This window comes from Chiloscyllium plagiosum, unplaced genomic scaffold (genome assembly GCF_037043375.1).
Source record: "Chiloscyllium plagiosum isolate Xiang-an unplaced genomic scaffold, Cpla_swu_hap1 HiC_scaffold_37, whole genome shotgun sequence".
NCBI lineage: Eukaryota > Metazoa > Chordata > Chondrichthyes > Orectolobiformes > Hemiscylliidae > Chiloscyllium > Chiloscyllium plagiosum.
The window spans coordinates 41,052,111-41,070,874 of record NW_028270175.1 but is presented as its reverse complement, the minus strand read 5'-3'; the positions used below and the strand labels follow the sequence as shown (position 1 = coordinate 41,070,874).

Below are 18,764 nucleotides of genomic sequence, written 5' to 3'. Positions count from 1 at the left end.
GTATGGGTGGGGGCAGGGTGCTCACTGTTAACTCTAGCTTAGTATTATATTTGAATTCTCCTCATTTTATTGAGGAGTGCCTGGGTCAAGGGTGGGGCATTGGTTGGGAGAGGATATGAGGGACTTTTGGAGAGGAAGTGACGCCCCCTGGGAACAAGAGGGAAAGTCTCCACTTAGATACGTTTTATATTTTTTTTATTTAGAAATAGTTTTTTACTGTATTGTTGTGGGTGTATTAAAGAGGCTTTATTTTTGTAAATTTTACATGTTCTACGCTCGGGATGTTCTGGATAGGGTTCCCCCTCCCGAGGGGTCTCGGATTGGCCCAGAGGATTATGGTTGATCAGTCGGTTAAGTGGTGCACCTGGAATGTCAAGGGGAGTAATTCACCAGTCAAAAGGAAGAAAATATTATCAAATCTTAAGAAGGAAAGAGTTGATATAGCTCTCCTACAGGAGACACACCTGTCAGATAAAGAACACTTGAAATTACGACAGGGCGGATTTGATCAGGCCTTTTTTTCTTCTTTTAGCTCAAAAAGCAGGGGAGTTGTTATTCTTGTTCGGAAGAATTTCCCTTTCAAAATCCTAAAGCAGATAAAAGACGAATCTGGACGATATATCTTGAATAAAGCCCTCATAAATGGAGAGGAATACGGGATTTTAAATTTGTACTGCCCCCCGGCACACCCCTTTAAATTTATAACGGAAGCCTTTTCAAAACTGATGGCTTTTGATGCCCGTCATATAATTATAGGGGGAGACTTTAATTGTATTATGGATCCGGAAATAGATTGGATTCCCAAGAGTACTGCAGGAGTATCTCCCAGATCTAGACAATTGATGGATCTGAACAAAGAATTAGGATTAGTAGATGTATGGAGATGTCTTCATCCACAGGGTAGAGATTTTTCTTTCTACTCTAATCCACATAAATGTCATACCAGAATTGATATGTTTTTTGCCCCCTCGATTTTTTTAAATTCCATATCATCCTGTAAAATAGGTAATATAGCAATTTCTGACCACGCTGCTGTATATATGGAAACTAAGGCGAGGAACAATGGGACATCCCCTCGGCATTGGCGTATGGACCTCTTCCTAATGAAAGATAGTAAATTTGTAAAGTACTTCTCTCAAGAATTTAAAACTTTTTTAGAAATTAATTCAGGTACAGCTAGCAACCCGTCAATGATGTGGGAGACCATCAAAGCTTACACGCGAGACTTGATCATCTCCTACTCAGCGACCCAGAAGAAATTAAAGGGAGAACAACAGCTTCTGCTTGAAGCCCGCATAAAAGCGGCTGAAACAGCATACACTGATAGACCTTCTATTATTAAATTGCAAAGGATTACAGCTCTTAGGACAGCTCTAAACACTACGCTTACTCAAACGGCTAAGAGGGAAATATTATTTGCAAAGCAGAGGTTATATGAATATGGCGACAAACCGGGTAGATACTTAGCATTTCTTGCAAAGAAAAAAAAAGGCCCCTCAGACTATTATGTCTATCAAGGAAAGTACGGGTATTTTGACTCATGATCACAAAAAGATTAATGCGACCTTTAGAGAATTTTATTCTGAGTGATATAAATCACAGGATTGTGAAGATAGGACGAAGAGGATGCAGTCATTTTTTAAAAATTTGACTTTTCCAGACCTAACTCCGGAACAAGTATCGGTCCTAAATGCTCCTCTTACACCCCAAGAAATAGTTGATGCAATTAGGCACCTTCAAAATGGTAAGGCACTGGGCCCAGATGGTTTTCAAGCTGAATTCTATAAAGAATTTACAGAAATACTGGCTGGTCCACTTATGGACATGTATAACTATGCATATAGTCAGGGCTGTCTCCCGCCTTCGCTGAAAGAGGCAAATATCTCTCTTATCCTTAAAAAAGGAAAGGACCCAGAAGATTGTACATCATACAGACCAATATCCTTGCTAAATGTAGATTTTAAAATCCTCTCTAAAACGTTAGAACTGAGACTAGAAAGGATACTGCCACATTATAAAGGAGGATCAGACGGGGTTTATTAAGGGCCGTAGATCATCCAATAATGTTAGAAGGGCTCTGAATATGATTCAAGCTTGTCATCAGGGAAAGATACCAGGAGTAGTGGTTTCATTAGACGCGGAAAAGGCATTTGATAGGGTCGAATGGTCATATTTGTTTTACACATTGGAGAGTATTGGAATTGGACAGGTGTTTACCAAATGGGTCTCAACATTGTATAGTGATCCCTAAGCAGTTGTGGTTACCAATGGATTAGACTCGGATAGCTTCAGTGTGGGTAGGGGCTGCCGTCAGGGATGTCCCCTCTCGCCATTGTTATTCACGCTAATAATTGAACCACTAGCAGAAGCTATACGAGCTGATCCTAATATAGTGGCCCCAAGGATTGGTACAGGTAAACATAAAATTACCCTTTATGCAGATGATGTTCTTCTATTCCTCAGTAACCCTTTGATGTCCATACCTCGCTTAATCCAAGTTATTAATACATTTAGTGCATTCTCAGGCTATAAAATTAATTTTTCAAAATCGGAGGCTATGCCAATGGATGGCCTTGCTACGATACCCCGCTTAGCGGACGGCTCCCTTTTTCCCTTTCACTGGTCCCTGGAGGGCTTCTTATATTTAGGCATTTTTATTACTCCAGTATTTGGTCAGTTGTATAAGGCTAATTTTGTGTATTTATTGGAAAGGATAAGGCAGGACCTCCAGCGATGGGGAGACCTACCAATTTCCTGGTTGGGTAGAATAGCATTAATCAAAATGAATGTCCTGCCCCGTCTCCTATATCCTATGAGAATGCTTCCAGTGATGCTGCCGAGGACAGCTTTATGTAAATTATATGGCTGGCTGAGTTCCTTTATCTGGAATCATAGGCGGCCCCTCATTAAGCTGAAGAAGCTACAGCTTCCACAGGCAAGGGGTGGATTGGACTTCCCAGACTTTAGGAAATATCAGTTAAGTTCCCTATTAAGTTACATAGCTGATTGGGTCTTGTCTGATCCACAATCAATCGGGTTGGACATCGAGGCTTCTCAAGTAAAATACCCACTTATTAACCTTTTATTCTCAGACAAGAGGAAAATCATTACAGATCACTGTAAAAACCCTATAATGCTAAATACAATCAAGGCTTGGAATATAATGCGGCAAAATGAGGGCAATTCACATAAAACATCCCCCTATGCACCGATAGTGGGAGCATGGGGATTCCAACTGGGGTTAACAGATGCCACTTTTAAACTCTGGAGATCCAGGGGTATCTCATGTCTAGGGGATCTATTTAAAGATGGGGTCCTGATGTCTTTCGAACAGCTGCGTCAGAAATTCGGATTACCCAATGGAGACCTCTTTCGATACTTCCAAATTCGAGATTATATACAGAAGAAGACTACGTTATTAGATAGTCTTTATAAATCCGATAGAGAATGTAGTGTCCTACGACCAGTGGGGGTATCTTCCATCAGTACTATTTATCATTTACTACATGATGAAGTATCGGGAGATATGGATAATCTGCTTAAAACATGGGATCAGGATTTGGGACTAGAAATCTCCACAGAAACGTGGAATGATATTTGGGAAAATGCTAGAAGAATTACTATTTGTAACAGAACCCAGGCTATCCAGCTGAAGATACTTCATAGGGCCCATATAGCACCGGTTCGATTGGCAAAACGTAAGGCAGGAGCATCTCCAATGTGTCCTAAATGCAAAATAGAGGTGGGCACTCTTGTACATTGCTTATGGACCTGTCATAAGATCCGTAGATATTGGACTAAAGTAGCAAGTACCCTGACAGAAATTTTAGGAACAGAAATTAAAGTGGACCCTGTATCTCTCCTCTTGGGCTTTTTGAACTTTCCCTCCCTGGACACGTACGGGAAGAGACTATTTTCTACTCTTTCTTTCTGTGCAAGGAAAAATATTTTGGTGAACTGGGCGGCTGAGGGCCCCCCTGGACTTTCAAATTGGCACAGACTAATTATGGAATGTATTCCCCTTGACTTCCTTACAAACATGGTGCACCGAAAGACCGAATTATTTTATAAAATATGACAGCCCTTTTTGAATTATATAAATACAGATATTTCGGCTATCCTAACAAGGGCTTTTATTTAATTGAGATTACAAACCTGGCTGGTCCGCGGCGCCTCGGGGGAGGAATTCCGCACGAATACAGGTTTTATTATATCTGATGCTAACACATCCCGAGCATGTAAGAGACTTAAATATACACTCTGGTTAGTTGTAGGTTAGATTAGTAGATAGTTGAGTTTTGTTTGTTTTTTTTCTTTTCGGTTTTATTTTTGTTAAATTTTGGCTATTGTATATTTGAGCTAATTGTATATCAATGTTTATATCTGAGAGTTTTGTTTATTTTTGTAAATTTGTAAAAATGTTAAATTTCTAATAAAAATATCTATTAAAAAAATGAAGAAAAAACTGCAGATGACAGAGATAAGCAACAGAAACAGACATTGCTGGCAAAACTAAGCATGACTGGAAGAAAGCAAAGTTAATATTTCTGGTGACTCTTCATCAGAACTTTTGGCAGCTAGGAAAAAGTGGTATTTCTGTTGGAGATTATGTTTTACAACACAGGGGTGGGTGTGATGATAATGAGTGAGAAGTTGGCATGAAGGCTGGAGACAGAGACTAGGGACCGCTTTACTGTCTGCAAAAATGACCCATAACTTCCAGTTGCCTGCCACTTCAATTCACCACTGTGTTCCCAAGCCAACATTTGTGTTGCAGGTTTGCTACAATCACCAAGTGAGCCTCACTTAGCGCAAGCACATCGAATAAAGCCTCACTTTCTGCTGGGGAAACCTGCAGCCTCAAGGACTCATAATTGTATTCAATAATTTGAGAGGCTAATTCCATTCTTCCTAGTTTTATTACCCATCCTACACAAGGTCCTGTTATGACATCAGTCATCCACTCTCACTCCTAGGCCTATTATCACATTAAACGGGTTGTTTTTAGTGCATTTTACCCATTCCTATGCTTAGCTCTTATCACTCATTTCAGCTTTTCCTGTCCTGGTCTGCAAACTATAATCTCTCTGTTTATTTACCCCTCTCATATCTCTCTACCACTGGATTCCACGCCCACCTATCTGATCACCTCTTCCCTTCTCCTTAGTTTCACCTTCAGTATAAATAAATACCACTTTTCCTAGCAGTTCTAATGAACAGTCAACATACTCTAAATATTAACACTGGTTTCTTCCCACAGATGCTGCCAGAACTGTTGAGTTTTGCCAGCAATTTTTGTTTTTTGTTTCAGTGGAAACTTAACATGTTTAAGCTGGTTTTAAAAGTATAGACCTGCACCAGGGTGGGATACTCTTCAGGGGTCAGTGTGAACTCAAATGGTCCAAATGATATGCTTCTACACTGGAGAGATTCTACAAATCTGCAATCTAAAGTTAATAAACGCTGAAGTGTACTAGTCATAGTTTGTTACAGGATAGTCCATTTAACATATGCCGAAAAGTAAAATGAGGTTGTGAACCCAACCCCCACACAAATTCAGACACATGCTCCCTTGACGGTAGTCGGTATAATTACTCTAAATGAATCTTGGGTTCACGTGAAGCTTAAAATTAGACAATGACTCTCAAAATCTTTGGCAGGTCTATTAACATCTGCATTTAACTTAAGACCTGGATGCTCTTTGCGAGAGAGAGCTCAAACAAAGCATTGTAAAAGTAATCACATTTGGCAAGATTTTGAAAATCTTTAACAAGTTTTGTATATATTCTGCACACACCTATACATGCATACACACACATAGTAAAAACAGGCTCTGAAAACCAATTTTTAAACACAGAAAAAGGGGCTCTACTGAGACGTGAGTAATACTTTCAAGGGGTTGAAATATTTAAAAATTCTCCAAAAAAGCCAATAACGACACACACTCAGTGGCTGCTGGCCATGGTCCTGAATTCAGCAGTAACTTGGTGTCCTAGGCTATTTCATAGCTTAAATAGGAGCAATTACAAAAAATACTCACTGCAGTTTTCCCTGCCAACCCTACTCCCACAACGAGCACGTGGTATGTGAAAACCTAAGGACTTCTGGGTCAAAAATGAGTTTGTAAAGATTCTAGTCTGGATCCTTAGATTTGGCACTTGCGGTTTCAGAATCAACCTCCTGAATAAATCATCTTCCTTTCCGTTAGCTGAATATTTTCAACAATTTGAGCATTAATAACATCTCACAATTTGATGACGAAACCAGAAAGAAGATCAAGTGAGACAGCATGCATATTTCCACTCCTTGAGAAAGTATTTTTCTTCATCAACCATACAATAACAATAGCCTCAAATGATTTGTTGGGATATACAACAAAAAGTTGAATTCTAGTATAATTTGCAACTTGAGCATTGCTTCACAGATGCCTCTATCTCATTAAGGGCCCACACATTAAACTGCATTCTTTCTAGAATGTCCATTCCACATTCTATTAGTTTAAAATTATGCTCCATTTTCATCCATTCAACCACTGTCCAGGACATGCACACAAGCTCCATATGGAATGTGATTCTCAGCATGGTTGTTGGTTTGAAAATTAGCTTAAGTTTTAATATTGTTCTATCAGTCACACAGACTATTATCACCATGAATCTTGTCTTCTCATGTGTTACAGCTTTCACCGAAATTCTGTGTGAATTATGGCACTCCACAATTCAGCTGCTGAGCATATCAAAATTCACGTGCATTTCATCTATATTGCTGATTCACGTTTTTGTCAATGTCCGATGATTAAGCATCAAGAAACTGGTAATTTTAGCTGAGGTGTTCTGGTAGACCGAGTGACTTTCACTTTTTGCCACAACTATGGACACTCAAAGTGTTGAACAACTAACATGAAATAGGTGTTGCTCTGAAATTTTTGCTGGACTCAATTTGATCCAGCCACTTATACATATTACATTCTGAAATGATACAACCATTTTGACAATTTGAGAAGCCAGCCCAACGAATGCTTTCCATTACCTGTCAATGCTTGTTTCTTGTTTTTGTGGCACATCTGGTCTTGAACATCCGATTCAAGGTAGTTTAACGACTTCTTTCAGGAATACTATAATCCCTCGCTGTATCGGTTATTTGATCAGTTAGCAAATGTCAGCTTCATACTTAATTCTTTTGGCTAGAGTATCCACTTCTGTTCAGCACTTGCCAGTGCTTTCTTGATGAGTAAACACACCGTAAGGTGCAAAGTTTAGGCCAACTCCCAATAGGAGTTTGGCACGGGCAGGGTTCAATGTATCCAAAGAGTTTTGGCCTAAAGATAATTAATCTCGCAAAATTTGGTGTCACCTTTACTCCAAGTTTACTTTGATGCTACAAACTGTAAAGCCCAGTGTTTGATTAAAATGTAATACTTCACATTTGTCTTTGTGGTGATGATCTGTGCAATAATAGTCCACTGCTAAGTTTAACATAGTTCTCAATCCTGCATTTTCCTCTTCAGCTACTAATAAGAGCCTACCACTTTTAACTTTAATAAGTAATATGACACAAAGAATACAAGGCTGGGTTCCAGTTGCTTTCCTCATGTGCTTAAAGGAAACACAGATCCTCCTCCTGAAGGATCTTCTACCACCTGTGCTGAAATTTATTTATATATTGATTGTTCAAGTTTAATGTCTTCTTCTGATTCATTGTACTTTTCAATATCGACTATGTCCACAGATTTAGGACCTCCACTTTTGATTTCAAAATGTACTTTGCTAACATACATCGTAAACAGTAGTGCCAGAACTGATCCTTGTGAAAGCCCACTTTCCATGCTGCCACTTTCATTCTGCTAAACATCTCAATTCTGCATGCTGTAACTTTATTCAATAATCTATTACATGCTACCTTATAATGACCTTTTGAAAATCTAGATACGTCACATCCATTACATCACCCTCAGCTATTCTGGTACCTTCCAAAGAATTCAATGAGAAATTAAAACAGAAAATAGTGGAGACATTCAATAGGTCTGGCAGTACTTATGGAGAAAGAAACAATTAATGTTTCAAGTCTAATACAACCCTTTTTCAGGACAGCTCCATAGAAGAGTCATAATAGACTCGAAATGTACTATTTTTGTCTCTACACACATGCTGCCTAGTGAGGTCATCCAATATTGTCTGTTTTCATTTCAGATTTCCAGCCTCCACAGTATTTTACTTTAATGAAACTTTAATTAAATTGCTTACTTTTTTTAAAAAAAGTCTTGCTTGAGCTATATTAGCATGTTATGACACTTATTCAAGGCAAGTTAGACTAACTGGAACTTCCTGACCATAAGATAGGGACACTCCACTGTGCATCAAGAGGTCCCTTTTTCAAAATCTATGTTGACTGCCAATTATATTTTTACTTTCTAGACTCACGCAACCAATAATCTAAACTTGATTATTTTAAATTTATTTTGATGTCATTTCAAAGATATGCAGCTTCCTTCTGTCTAATCCTATCAGCATTAACATCTCTAGTTAGTCTCCCAATTTCCGACAAAGTCTACATAGGTCATTATCAATAAGCATACTTATAGAAGTCAGTCAGTTGGTAGTATAGGACTTGAATCTTGCTGAAAAGGGGATAGATGTTGCTGAAGCATTTTGTCTTTTTCTAATCAGATCAAAGCTAATTCATGGCACTCATCAAGCAGAAGATGATGTTTACCAATCATGGGCTTGTTAGTTTAATGAATTTCATTTGTATTACTTTCAAAGTTTTAAAATATCATGATTTCTAAGCCCTGGAATGGGGCTGTTAAGTTTGTCAGCACCTATTGATCTGGATATTTCAAGCCAAATGGGATACTACCAGTAAGATCATCTTACAACCAGAATCACATTTGACTGAACAGCAAATATTCCAAAGAGAAAATGCATTGGAAAAAGCAAAGAATGTGGATTTAAAGCCATATGGAAATCCACTAATTATCTTTAATTTACAATCACCCAGGAGTCACTCAGCTATAGACCCATAGAAGACGATTCCTGATGAAGGGTTCTTGCCCGAAACTTCAATTCTCCTGTTCCTCTGATGTTGCCTGACCTGCTGTGTTTTTCCAGTACCATACTCTCGATTCTGATCTCCAGCATCTGCAGTCCTCATTTTCTCCTAAAAATAGTCACCCAGCCTATTTCCATTTTCTAGCATTTGATCCATAACCCTGCAGGTGCATATCTAGTCACCATTCAAACGAGCCAAAGATTTCTGCTTCTACTACTGGGGGCTGCTTGATAGTTAGCACTGCTGTCTCACAGCACTAGGGACCTGGGATCAATTCACCCTTGGGTGACTGTATGTTTGGAGTTTGCATCCGTGTCTGCATGGGTTTCCTCTGGGTACTCTGGTTTCCCTTCCACAGTCCAAAGATGTGCAGGTTAGGTGGACTGGCCATGCTTAATTGCCCATACTATCCACGGATGTGTAGGTTAGGTGAATTAGCAATAGGAAATGCAGGGTTACAGGGACAGAGGAAGGGGATGGGGGGGGCCGGGGGGGGGGTCTTTGAAAAGTCGATGTTGGGCCTAATGGCCTGTTTCACACTGTAGTGATTCTATGATTGTTTTCAGACAGTGAGTTCCAGACTCCTACCACCCTGTGGGTGGGAAAAACACTGACTCCCTCAAATCTGTCTACTAATCACTTTAAACCTATGCCCATTAACCACTGATCTCTAAGATAAACAGACTCTTCCCTTTCATTCTAATCAGGCCCACAATTGTGCTTCTTGGAGAATGTGGCTATCTCATTCAAATCTCTCACTCGCTGCCTCTATTCTATGGAGGATAAGCCCAGACCGTCCAAACTTTACTTGCAGCTAAATTTTTCCAGTTTCAACAACATTTTTGTAAATCTCCAGTGCAATTACATCTATAAACAAGTGACCAAAGTTGCACTAAGTACTCAAATTGCAGCCTAATTAGTGAAATGTAAAGTTCCAGTACAACTCCACCCCTTCTTCTGTGTTGGCTGCCAGTATATCAAAAGTTCAATTTTGAAATTCTGATCATCATTTTCAAATCCCTTCATGGCATAGGTCCTTCCATTCTCATCTGGTCCTACAACTCTGACATCTGTGCACCTCTAGTTTTGATTCTATTTGTTCTATCTTCAAATAACTGCCTTTTCTCCTGCAAGGTACTCCCTAAAAAGATCCTCTTTATATTTGGTCACCTATTCTAGTATCTCAAATTTTGGATTCTGTTTATCACTAGATGGCCTTGAATGTTTTATAATCCAAGGTATTGATTATACATGCAAGTTGTTACAAAACAATCACTCCAAAATTACAGCATTCAACCCAAAAGTTTATCTTCATTTTAATATTTCAGAAAGATTAAATGTATTATTTCAAACAATGTATTAGCCACTTTTCTGCCAACTCAAATTCTGTCCAACTCACTTTATAATACTTTTACAATCTGCTCTGAATTAATTGCCCTACTTCTTTTCTGCAAATTTAAATAAAATATGCATTGAGGTTTTGAACCCAGGTAAATAACCTGTCAGAGTGACAATATTATTTCCAATTGCAAGCACCAACATACGAGTTCAACCACTTCTCTCACCCTGATATCCAGTCAGTAGCAATCATATCGTGACGACAGACAACTGACTCAGATGACTTGGACTAAGCAGATACTGAACAATTCTCATATTGCTGTTACTAGTAGCAAATCTGTGCTCTGAATGAAGGAAGGAAGACTTGTACTGCACAGACACATCATTGAGTAGTGTACCAGGATATCAACCTGGTTGTTCTGATTATTTAAGAAACAAAGTCTGTGAACTGGTGTGTGTGGGAGTGTGAGTGCGAGACACAGACACACTCCAGATACATGGCACATAAAACATTCCAGTTTTACATCACAGGTGACTAGTTCTGTGTACAGAAACTAATGCTAGGGAGTAGCTCAAAGTGTAAAACTGAAATCAAGCAAAAATGTTACCTTACAGATCAAATGAACCACTTTACATATTCATTTAAATAAATTCAGAAATACAGAAAGAGGTTATTCAGCCTATTGTGTCTCTACTATTCTTTGAAAGAGCTACCTTATTAGCTGCACCTGAAAACTTCCTCAGTTCCAGTAAAATATCTGTCCTTTGGTTACAATACTTCAGCTGAGGCCTAACCCGTGTTTTGCCAATGTTTAGAATAACTTCCTTGCTTTTATATTCTGGAGTCTCCATTTATAAAGCCAAGGATGTCAGAAGCTATTTGTAATAATACAGCCCTCTTAATTTGTCTTGCTACGCTAAAACTATTCTGTAAATGCATCTAAGTACATCTCATGCTGCATCCCTTTCAAAATTGTACTTTATGTCGTCTCTCATTCTCCATGCCAAAATATACCCCTTTACTACTCTAAATTTCAGTCATATTTGCCTATTTCACTAATTTATGTTACCTTGAAATCTCCCTCATCGCTCACACACCTTTCCAAGTTTTATGTTATTTACAAACTTTTAAACTGTCTTGTAAAGGATGAGAGTTATGGTCCTAACACTGATCCCTCAAGAACATCATTTCATTTGTTTAAAAAATTACTGCTTTTTGTCCTCTCATCAATTTTGTAATCATACCACTATTGTTGCTTTAACATAAGTTTCTAGTCTTAACTGATGTTGTACCTTTTAAAAACATTAGTACACAATCCTCACCAGCTCTCTCCATTATTCCAAAGAACTGTGTAAAGTTACTCAAATGCTTCTTGAAGTAATTGATCCCAAAGCCAAAATGATTGTCAAGATGTGTGGAGTTTGCACATTCTCCCTGTTTCCTCCGGGTGCTCCGGTTTCCTCCCACAGTCCAAAGATGTGCAGGTCAGGTGAATTGGCCATGCTAAATTGCCCGTAGTGTTAGGTGAAGGGGTAATAGTAGGGGAATGGGTCTGGGTGGGTTACTCTTCAGAGGGTCAGTGTGGACTGGTTGAGCCGAAGGGCCTGTTTCCACACTGAGGGGAATCTAACCTAAAATAAACTATGCACAAGGGTCAAGTGACATCAGCTACTGGTGACACCCCCGCACCCCAAAGTCAGGATGCGCCTGTACATTCACAACTGACATCACCGTGAACGTGTGTAATAAATGTATACTCAATGTTTGATTTCCTGCAAAGAAAAACGGTTCAGGTTCAGCAGGCGGCACGGGGAGGGTGGAAGAGACAGTTGCGGAGGGAAGGACATGTTTGAGGCGTTGCAGTGATTGAGGGAGAGTTTATCTGGCAGAGGGAGGGGTGCAGCTGGATGGGCTGGGGCACGGATTGTTAATGGGTGGTTCAGAGGGTGGTTAGGGCGGGCGATAGTGCGTGCGGAGAAGGGGAGGAGGGTGGGGGGGATGGTGCCGGGGCCCCTCCAGGATTTGGGGCCAGTCCCAGAGCAGTGCTCATTGCGACGAAGCCCTGTCCCCGGACAGTGAGTGGGGGTGAAGGCCAGCCTCCCGGCGCTTACCTGCGGGCGTCCCTGCGGCAGGAGCCCAGGCGGATGCGGTACGCCAGCTCGATGTGTTCCTGCTTCACCTCCTCCGGCCTGACGCTCTCAGTCCACTGCCAGGCCGCCTTCTCCAGCTGCTGCTTCGGGGCCATAGGCTCCGCTCAGCCTGCGGCCGTGGTGAGCGGACTGTCCGTACGCGGCGCCTCTCTGGTTCACTCTCTCCCCAGCGCCGGCCTGGCCCGGTCCCGCCGCGGCCTTCACTCCGAGCCCTAGGCCTGCTCTGCACCGCCAAACAGCCGGGATCCTGACGTAGAACACACAGGGGCACAGATCTCGGTGACGTCGTGACTACGGCAACATATGTGACGTCATAACTACTACACACAGTGACGTAGAGCACACAGGCTGGAGATCCATCCAAGTGTGCTCTACGTGCAGAGATGTATCTTTATTATGTTACTGTCAGACTGTACTCATCTGAGAGCTTTATTGTGTTCAATTCTCATTTCGGTCACTGAATCATCTCTACTCAGACCGTGGTGTAGAGATTTTCTAATCAACTTTTTTAAAGATGCTGTGACACACTTGGGACTTGACTTTTAACATCCATTAGAACAGGACAGGTCAGGATGAACATTCTGTGCACGCATGGAACAAGCTGGACGAATTTCAGCCTCAAAGTTCAATGTGGAAGCAACGACATGCTATCCCTAAGTGAACTGGGCTGCGCTGCAAGATAAGAGATTTGTGAGAATGGTTGCAGAGAAGATGAACTTTAGTGACGTGAATTGCATATTGGTTTTCAAATTCATGTGGCTTAGCTTCTAAATAGGAAACATAGGAACAAATTGTTTTTGTTGAACCCTCTATTTAGACAATTGGCAAAAGCTCAATGGCGACAGAAGGAAAAGTGTTTTACACAGCGCATAATTCAGGTCTGAAATGTACTATCTAGGAGTGTGGGGGTTGAGGTGGAAAGGAATAGATACAATCAATACAGTTAAAAGGAAATTATCTGGAGAGAAAAGCAATGGGGAAGTGTAGTTTAATCTTGCCAGGGGAATTGTTGCTTTTGTAGCAAGGAGGCACAAAAACAACAGACCAAATTGGCTGCTTTTGTGCTGGAATCTTTCCAAGATTCTATAACTCAGAACTAAATACACCAAATATAAGATCGACAGGAAACCTAGGGAAAATTATAGAAAATAGTTGCCTTTATGATTAAGGATGAAATTGCTTCAACTAAGAGGCAAAATGACAGGAACTAAGCAGGTAATGGCAACTATATTAGTAGAATTAAGAAATAGAAAACGACTTAAGACTAATGAAAGTTGTGAACATCTATGGGATAGTGCTGTCATTTGCATCTAAACAGCTCTGAACATATCAAATAACTAAACTGGACCGACCACTAGACAAGGTGCACACAGCCCAGTCAACCCCAAAAAGTACACCTCCCTAACTGAAGACTTTTTGTACTAAAATTGGGAAAGCTGACACATAGATTAGATGAGGTAAAAACAAGGACTGCAGATGCTGGAAACCAGAGTCTAGATTAGAGTGCTGCTGGAAAAGCACAGCAGGTCAGGCAGCATCCGAAGAGCAGGAAAATCGATGTTTTGGGCAAAAGCCCTTCATCAGGAATAGAGGCCTCTGCTGTGCTTTTCCAGCACCACTCTAATCTAGCATAGATTAGGCTAGCAAGTGACTGACAGTTATAATAATCAAATCATACCTTACAGCTGATATCTCAGACACTTTCATTAACAACCCTGAGTACATCTTGTTCCACCAATAAGACAATTTGATTTGATTTAGTCATAGAGATGTACAGCATGGAAACAGACCCTTTCGTCCAACTCATCCATGCTGACCAGATATCATAAACTAATCTAGTCCCATTTGCCAGCACTAGGCCCATATCCCTCGAATCACTTTCCTATTCATGTACCCACCAGATGCCTTTGAAATGTTGTCATTGTACCAGCCTCCACCACTTCCTCTGGCAGCTGATTCCATTCACGCACCACCCTCTGCCCCTAAGGTCACTTAAATCTTTGCTCTCTGACCCTATACCTTTGCCCTCTAGGTCTGGACGCCCCCACCCCAGGGAAAAGATTCTTCCGATAGGAGGGAGACCAGAATTGCACACGTGTACCTAGGTAAAGAGAAAAGTTTTGTTTTCACACAGTACAGGCAGATCATCCATACAAGGTACATTAGGATAATAGTACAGAACAAGGAATACAATGTTTGGCTGCAGACAAGGTGCACAAACAGTGAGATTAACATTAAAATTCTAGAGTCCCTTCAGAAATCTAATAACAGCAGGGTACAACAGAAGCTGTTCTTGAATTTGTTGGTACGTGTGTTTAAGCTTTTGTATCTTCTACCTGATGGAAGAGGTTGGAAGAGATCGGAAGAGATCATTTCTGTTTTTCAGCGGCAGTAGCAACTCGAAGGGCGGGAGCTTGCACCAGGGGCCTGCCGGGAGCAGTGAGTCACTGATTTGAGCTTTTAAATTTGAAGTCAGAGAGCAGAGGTTTTTGGGAAAGGAGGGACTTCTTATTTTTATTTCTGTTCTATATAAGTCAGTGTTTTCTCAACCCGAGACCCTACCTTTGTAAGGCCTCCCACCCAACCACCTCGTCTCACCTTAAAGACCAGGGATATATCAAGTAAGCGTCTCTTCGTTTTTACTTTGTGATAAGGGGATGAGCAGGGATGGCAGTGCAGGGAGAGCAATGTTCTTCCTGTATGATGTTTGAAGTGAGGGACGCCATTAGTGTTCCATCCAAGTACATCTGCAGGAAGGGCACCCAACTCTCGCTCCTCCAAGACTGTGTTAGGGAACTGGAGTGGGAACTGGATGAACGTCAGATCATTCGGGAGGCAGAGGCTGTGATAGATAAGAGTTACAGAGAAGTAGTTACTCCTAGGCACGAAGAAAGCTGGGTATCTGTTCGAAGGGGGAAAAGAAACAACAGTCAGTGGAGGGATCCCCTGTGGTCGCTCCCCTGAAGAACATGTTTACCGTTTTGGATACTGTTGAGGGGGACGACTTACCAGGGATATGCCGTGAAGCCCAGGTGTCTGGCACAGAGCCTGTCCCTGTTGCAAAGAAGGGAAGGAGGGAAAGGAGGAGAGTGTTAGTCATTGGAGACTTGATAGTTAGAGGCTCAGATAGAAGGTTTGTTGGGAACTAACGAGACTCATGGTTGGTGTGTTGCCTCCCAGGTGCCAGGGTCCGTGATGTCTCAGATCGTATCTTTGGGGTCCTGAAGGGAGAGGGTGACCAGCCTCAAGTCGTTGTCCATGTAAGTACCAACGACATAGGTAGAAAGAGGGATAGGGATGTAAGGCAGGATTTCAGGGGAGCTAGGGTGGAAGCTGAGTGCTAGAACAAACAGTTGTTATCTCTGGTTTGTTGCCCGTGACACATGATAGCGAGGCAAGGAACAGGGAGAGATATCAGCTGAACACGTGGCTGCAAGCATGATACAGGAGGGAGGGTTTCAGGTACTTGGATAATTGGGGCTCATTCTGGGGTAGGTGGGATTTGTGCAAACAGGACGGTCTTCACTTGAACCAGAGGGGTGCTAATATCCTGGGTGGGAAATTCGGGTGGGTTTAAACAAGCTCAGCGGGGGGGTGGGAACCAGAGGTGTAGCTGCAGTGCACAGGAGGATGAGAGTAGGAATGACAGGGACAAGATTTCGGGGTCACAGGAATGTGCTGGCAGACAGCAAACTGGTTTGAAGTGTGTCTACTTCAACGCCAGAAGTATCTGAAATAAGGTAGGTGAGCTTGCAGCATGGATAGGTACCTGGGACTTCGATGTTGTGGCCATTTTGGAGACATGGATAGAGCAGGATGAGGAATGGATGTTGCAGGTTCCAGGGTTTAGATCTTTCATTAAGAACAGGCAAGATGGTAAAAGAGGGGGAGGCGTGGCCTTGTTAGTGAAGGATAGTATAATGGTGACTGAGAAAACTTTTGATGAGGACTCGTCTACTGAGGTAGTATGGGCTGAGGTTAGAAACAGGAGAGGAGAGGTTACACTGCTTGGGTTTTTTTTAAAATAGGTTTTTTTAAAAGTTCCAGGGAGGTGGAAGAGAGGATTAGCAAAATTATTCTGTAGGAGTGAAAGGAACTGGGTGGTCATTTTGGGGGACTTTAACTTCCCCAACATTGACTGTAAATGCTATAACACTTATATGTCGGATGGATCAGTTTTTATCCAATGTGTACAGGATGGTTTCCTGACACAGTATGTCGAAGGGCCGACAAGAGGGGAGACCACACTGGATCTGGTGCTTGGTAATGAACCAGGCCAGGTGTTTGATTTAGTTGTAGGTGAGCACTTTGGAGAGTGTGACCATAATTCAGTTACGTTTAGTTTAGTGATGGAAAGGGATGGGTACATGCCACAGGTCAAGAGTTATTGATGGGACAAGGCAATTATAATGCGATTAGGCAGGAATTAGGATGCATAGAATGGGGTAGCAAAATGCAAACAATGGAAATGTGGAACTGGTTTAAGGAACAGATATTGTGTGTCCTTGATAGGTATGTCGCTGTCAGACAGGGAGGAAGTGATAAGGTAAGGGAACCGTGGTTTACTAAAGAAATTGCATCTCTTGTTAAGAAGAAGAAGGAGGCTTATGTGTTGATGAGACGAGATGGTTCAGATGAGGCGATGGAGAGTTACAGATCAGCTAGGAAGGATTTAAAGAGAGAGTTAAGAAGAGCAAAGAGAGGACACGAGCAGTCTTTAGCAAATAGAATAAAGGAGAACCCTAAAGCTTTCTATAGGTATATGAGGAATAAAAGGATGATTACGGCAGGAATAGGGCCAGCCAAAGACAGAAGTGGGAAGTTGAGTGTGAAGATTGGAGAGGTGCTAAACGAACATTTCTCATCAGTGTTCACTCAGGAAAAGGAGAATATTGTAGAGGAGAAGAATGAGGTACAAGATATTAGACTGGAAAGGATTGAGGTTAGTTACGAACAGGTGTTATCAATTCTAGAAGGAGTGAAAGTAGACAAGTCCCCTGGGCCGGATGAGATTTATCCGCGGATTCTCTGGGAAGCTAGGGAGGAGATAGCAGGGACTTTGGCTTTGATATTCGAGTCATCATTGGATACAGGTTTGGTACCAGAGGACTGGAGGATTGCAAATGTTGTGCCCTTGTTCAAGAAGGGCAATAGAGATGACCCAGGTAATTATAGACCAGTGATCCTTACTTCTGTTGTAGGAAAGGTTTTGGAAAGGATTATAAGAGATAAGATTTATAATCATCTGGCAAGCAACAATTTGTTTTCAGATAGTTAATGTGGTTTCGTCAAGGACAGGTCGTGTCTCACACACCTCGTTGAGTTTTTTGAGAAGGTGACCAAGCATGTAGATGAGGATAGGGCAGTTGATGTGGTATACATGGACTTCAGTAAAGCCTTTGATAAGGTTCCATATGGCAGGTTGTTGGGGAAAATGCAGAGACATGGGATTGAGGGTGATTTAGCAGTCTGGATTAGAAACTGGCTTTCTGAAAGAAGGCAGCGAGTGGTGGTTGATGGAAAATATTCAGCCTGCAGTCCGGTTACAAGTGGTGTGCCAAAGGATCTGTTTTCGGACCACTGTTTGTCATTTTTATAAATGACTTAGATGCAGGCACAGGCGGATGGATCAGTAAATTTGCAGACGACACTAAAGTCGGTGGAGTAGTGGACAGTGTGGAAGAGTGTTACAGGTTGCAGGGGGACTTAGATAAACTACAGAATTGGGCTGAGAGGTGGCAAATGAAGTTCAATGCAACTAAATATGAGGCGATGCACTTTGGGAAGAATAACAGGAAGGCAGAGTTCTGAGTCAATGGAAAGATTCTTGGTAGTGTGGATGCTCAGAGGGATCTTGGAGTCCATGTATATAGATCCCTAAAAGTTGCCACCCAGGTGGATAGTGCTGTTAAGAAGGCATATGGTGTGTTAGGTTTTATTGGTAGAGAGATTGAGTTCCAGAGCCACAATATCATGCAGCAAAACGCTGGTGCGGCCACACTTGGAATATTATGTACAGTTCTGGTCCCCATATTTCGGGAAGGACGTGGAAGCATTGGAAAAGGTGCAGAGGAGATTTACCAGGATGTTGCCTAGTCTGGACGTAAGGTCTTATGAGGAAAGACTGAGAGACATGAACCTGTTCTCATTGGAAAGAAGAAGGCTAAGAGGGGATTTGATAGAGACATACAAGATGATCAGAGGATTAGATAGGGTAGACCGTGAAAGTC

The 18,764-nt window shown here is 41.5% G+C and overlaps 2 protein-coding genes across 5 annotated transcripts in view; one reads left to right on the top strand and one right to left on the bottom strand.

Annotated features, from left to right (window-relative positions):
* Positions 1–12,759, bottom strand: part of usp48 (ubiquitin specific peptidase 48) — a 130,935-nt gene extending 118,176 nt beyond the window's left edge. Inside the window, exon 1 of one of the 2 annotated variants that reach the window (XM_043675526.2) lies at positions 12,496–12,759. In XM_043675526.2, coding sequence (XP_043531461.1) covers positions 12,496–12,629 — 134 coding nt within the window. In that variant the 5' untranslated portion in view covers positions 12,630–12,759. The remainder of the gene's footprint in view (positions 1–12,495) is intronic. The other variant, XM_087980644.1, reaches the window with a different exon arrangement.
* The window catches only part of ldlrad2 (low density lipoprotein receptor class A domain containing 2), a 70,688-nt gene continuing 64,547 nt past the window's right edge, over positions 12,624–18,764 (top strand). For 2 of the 3 annotated variants that reach the window (XR_015753502.1, XM_087980645.1), the window contains exon 1: positions 12,624–15,794. The gene's annotated coding sequence lies outside the window, so the exon portion shown is untranslated. The remainder of the gene's footprint in view (positions 15,795–18,764) is intronic. The other variant, XM_087980646.1, reaches the window with a different exon arrangement.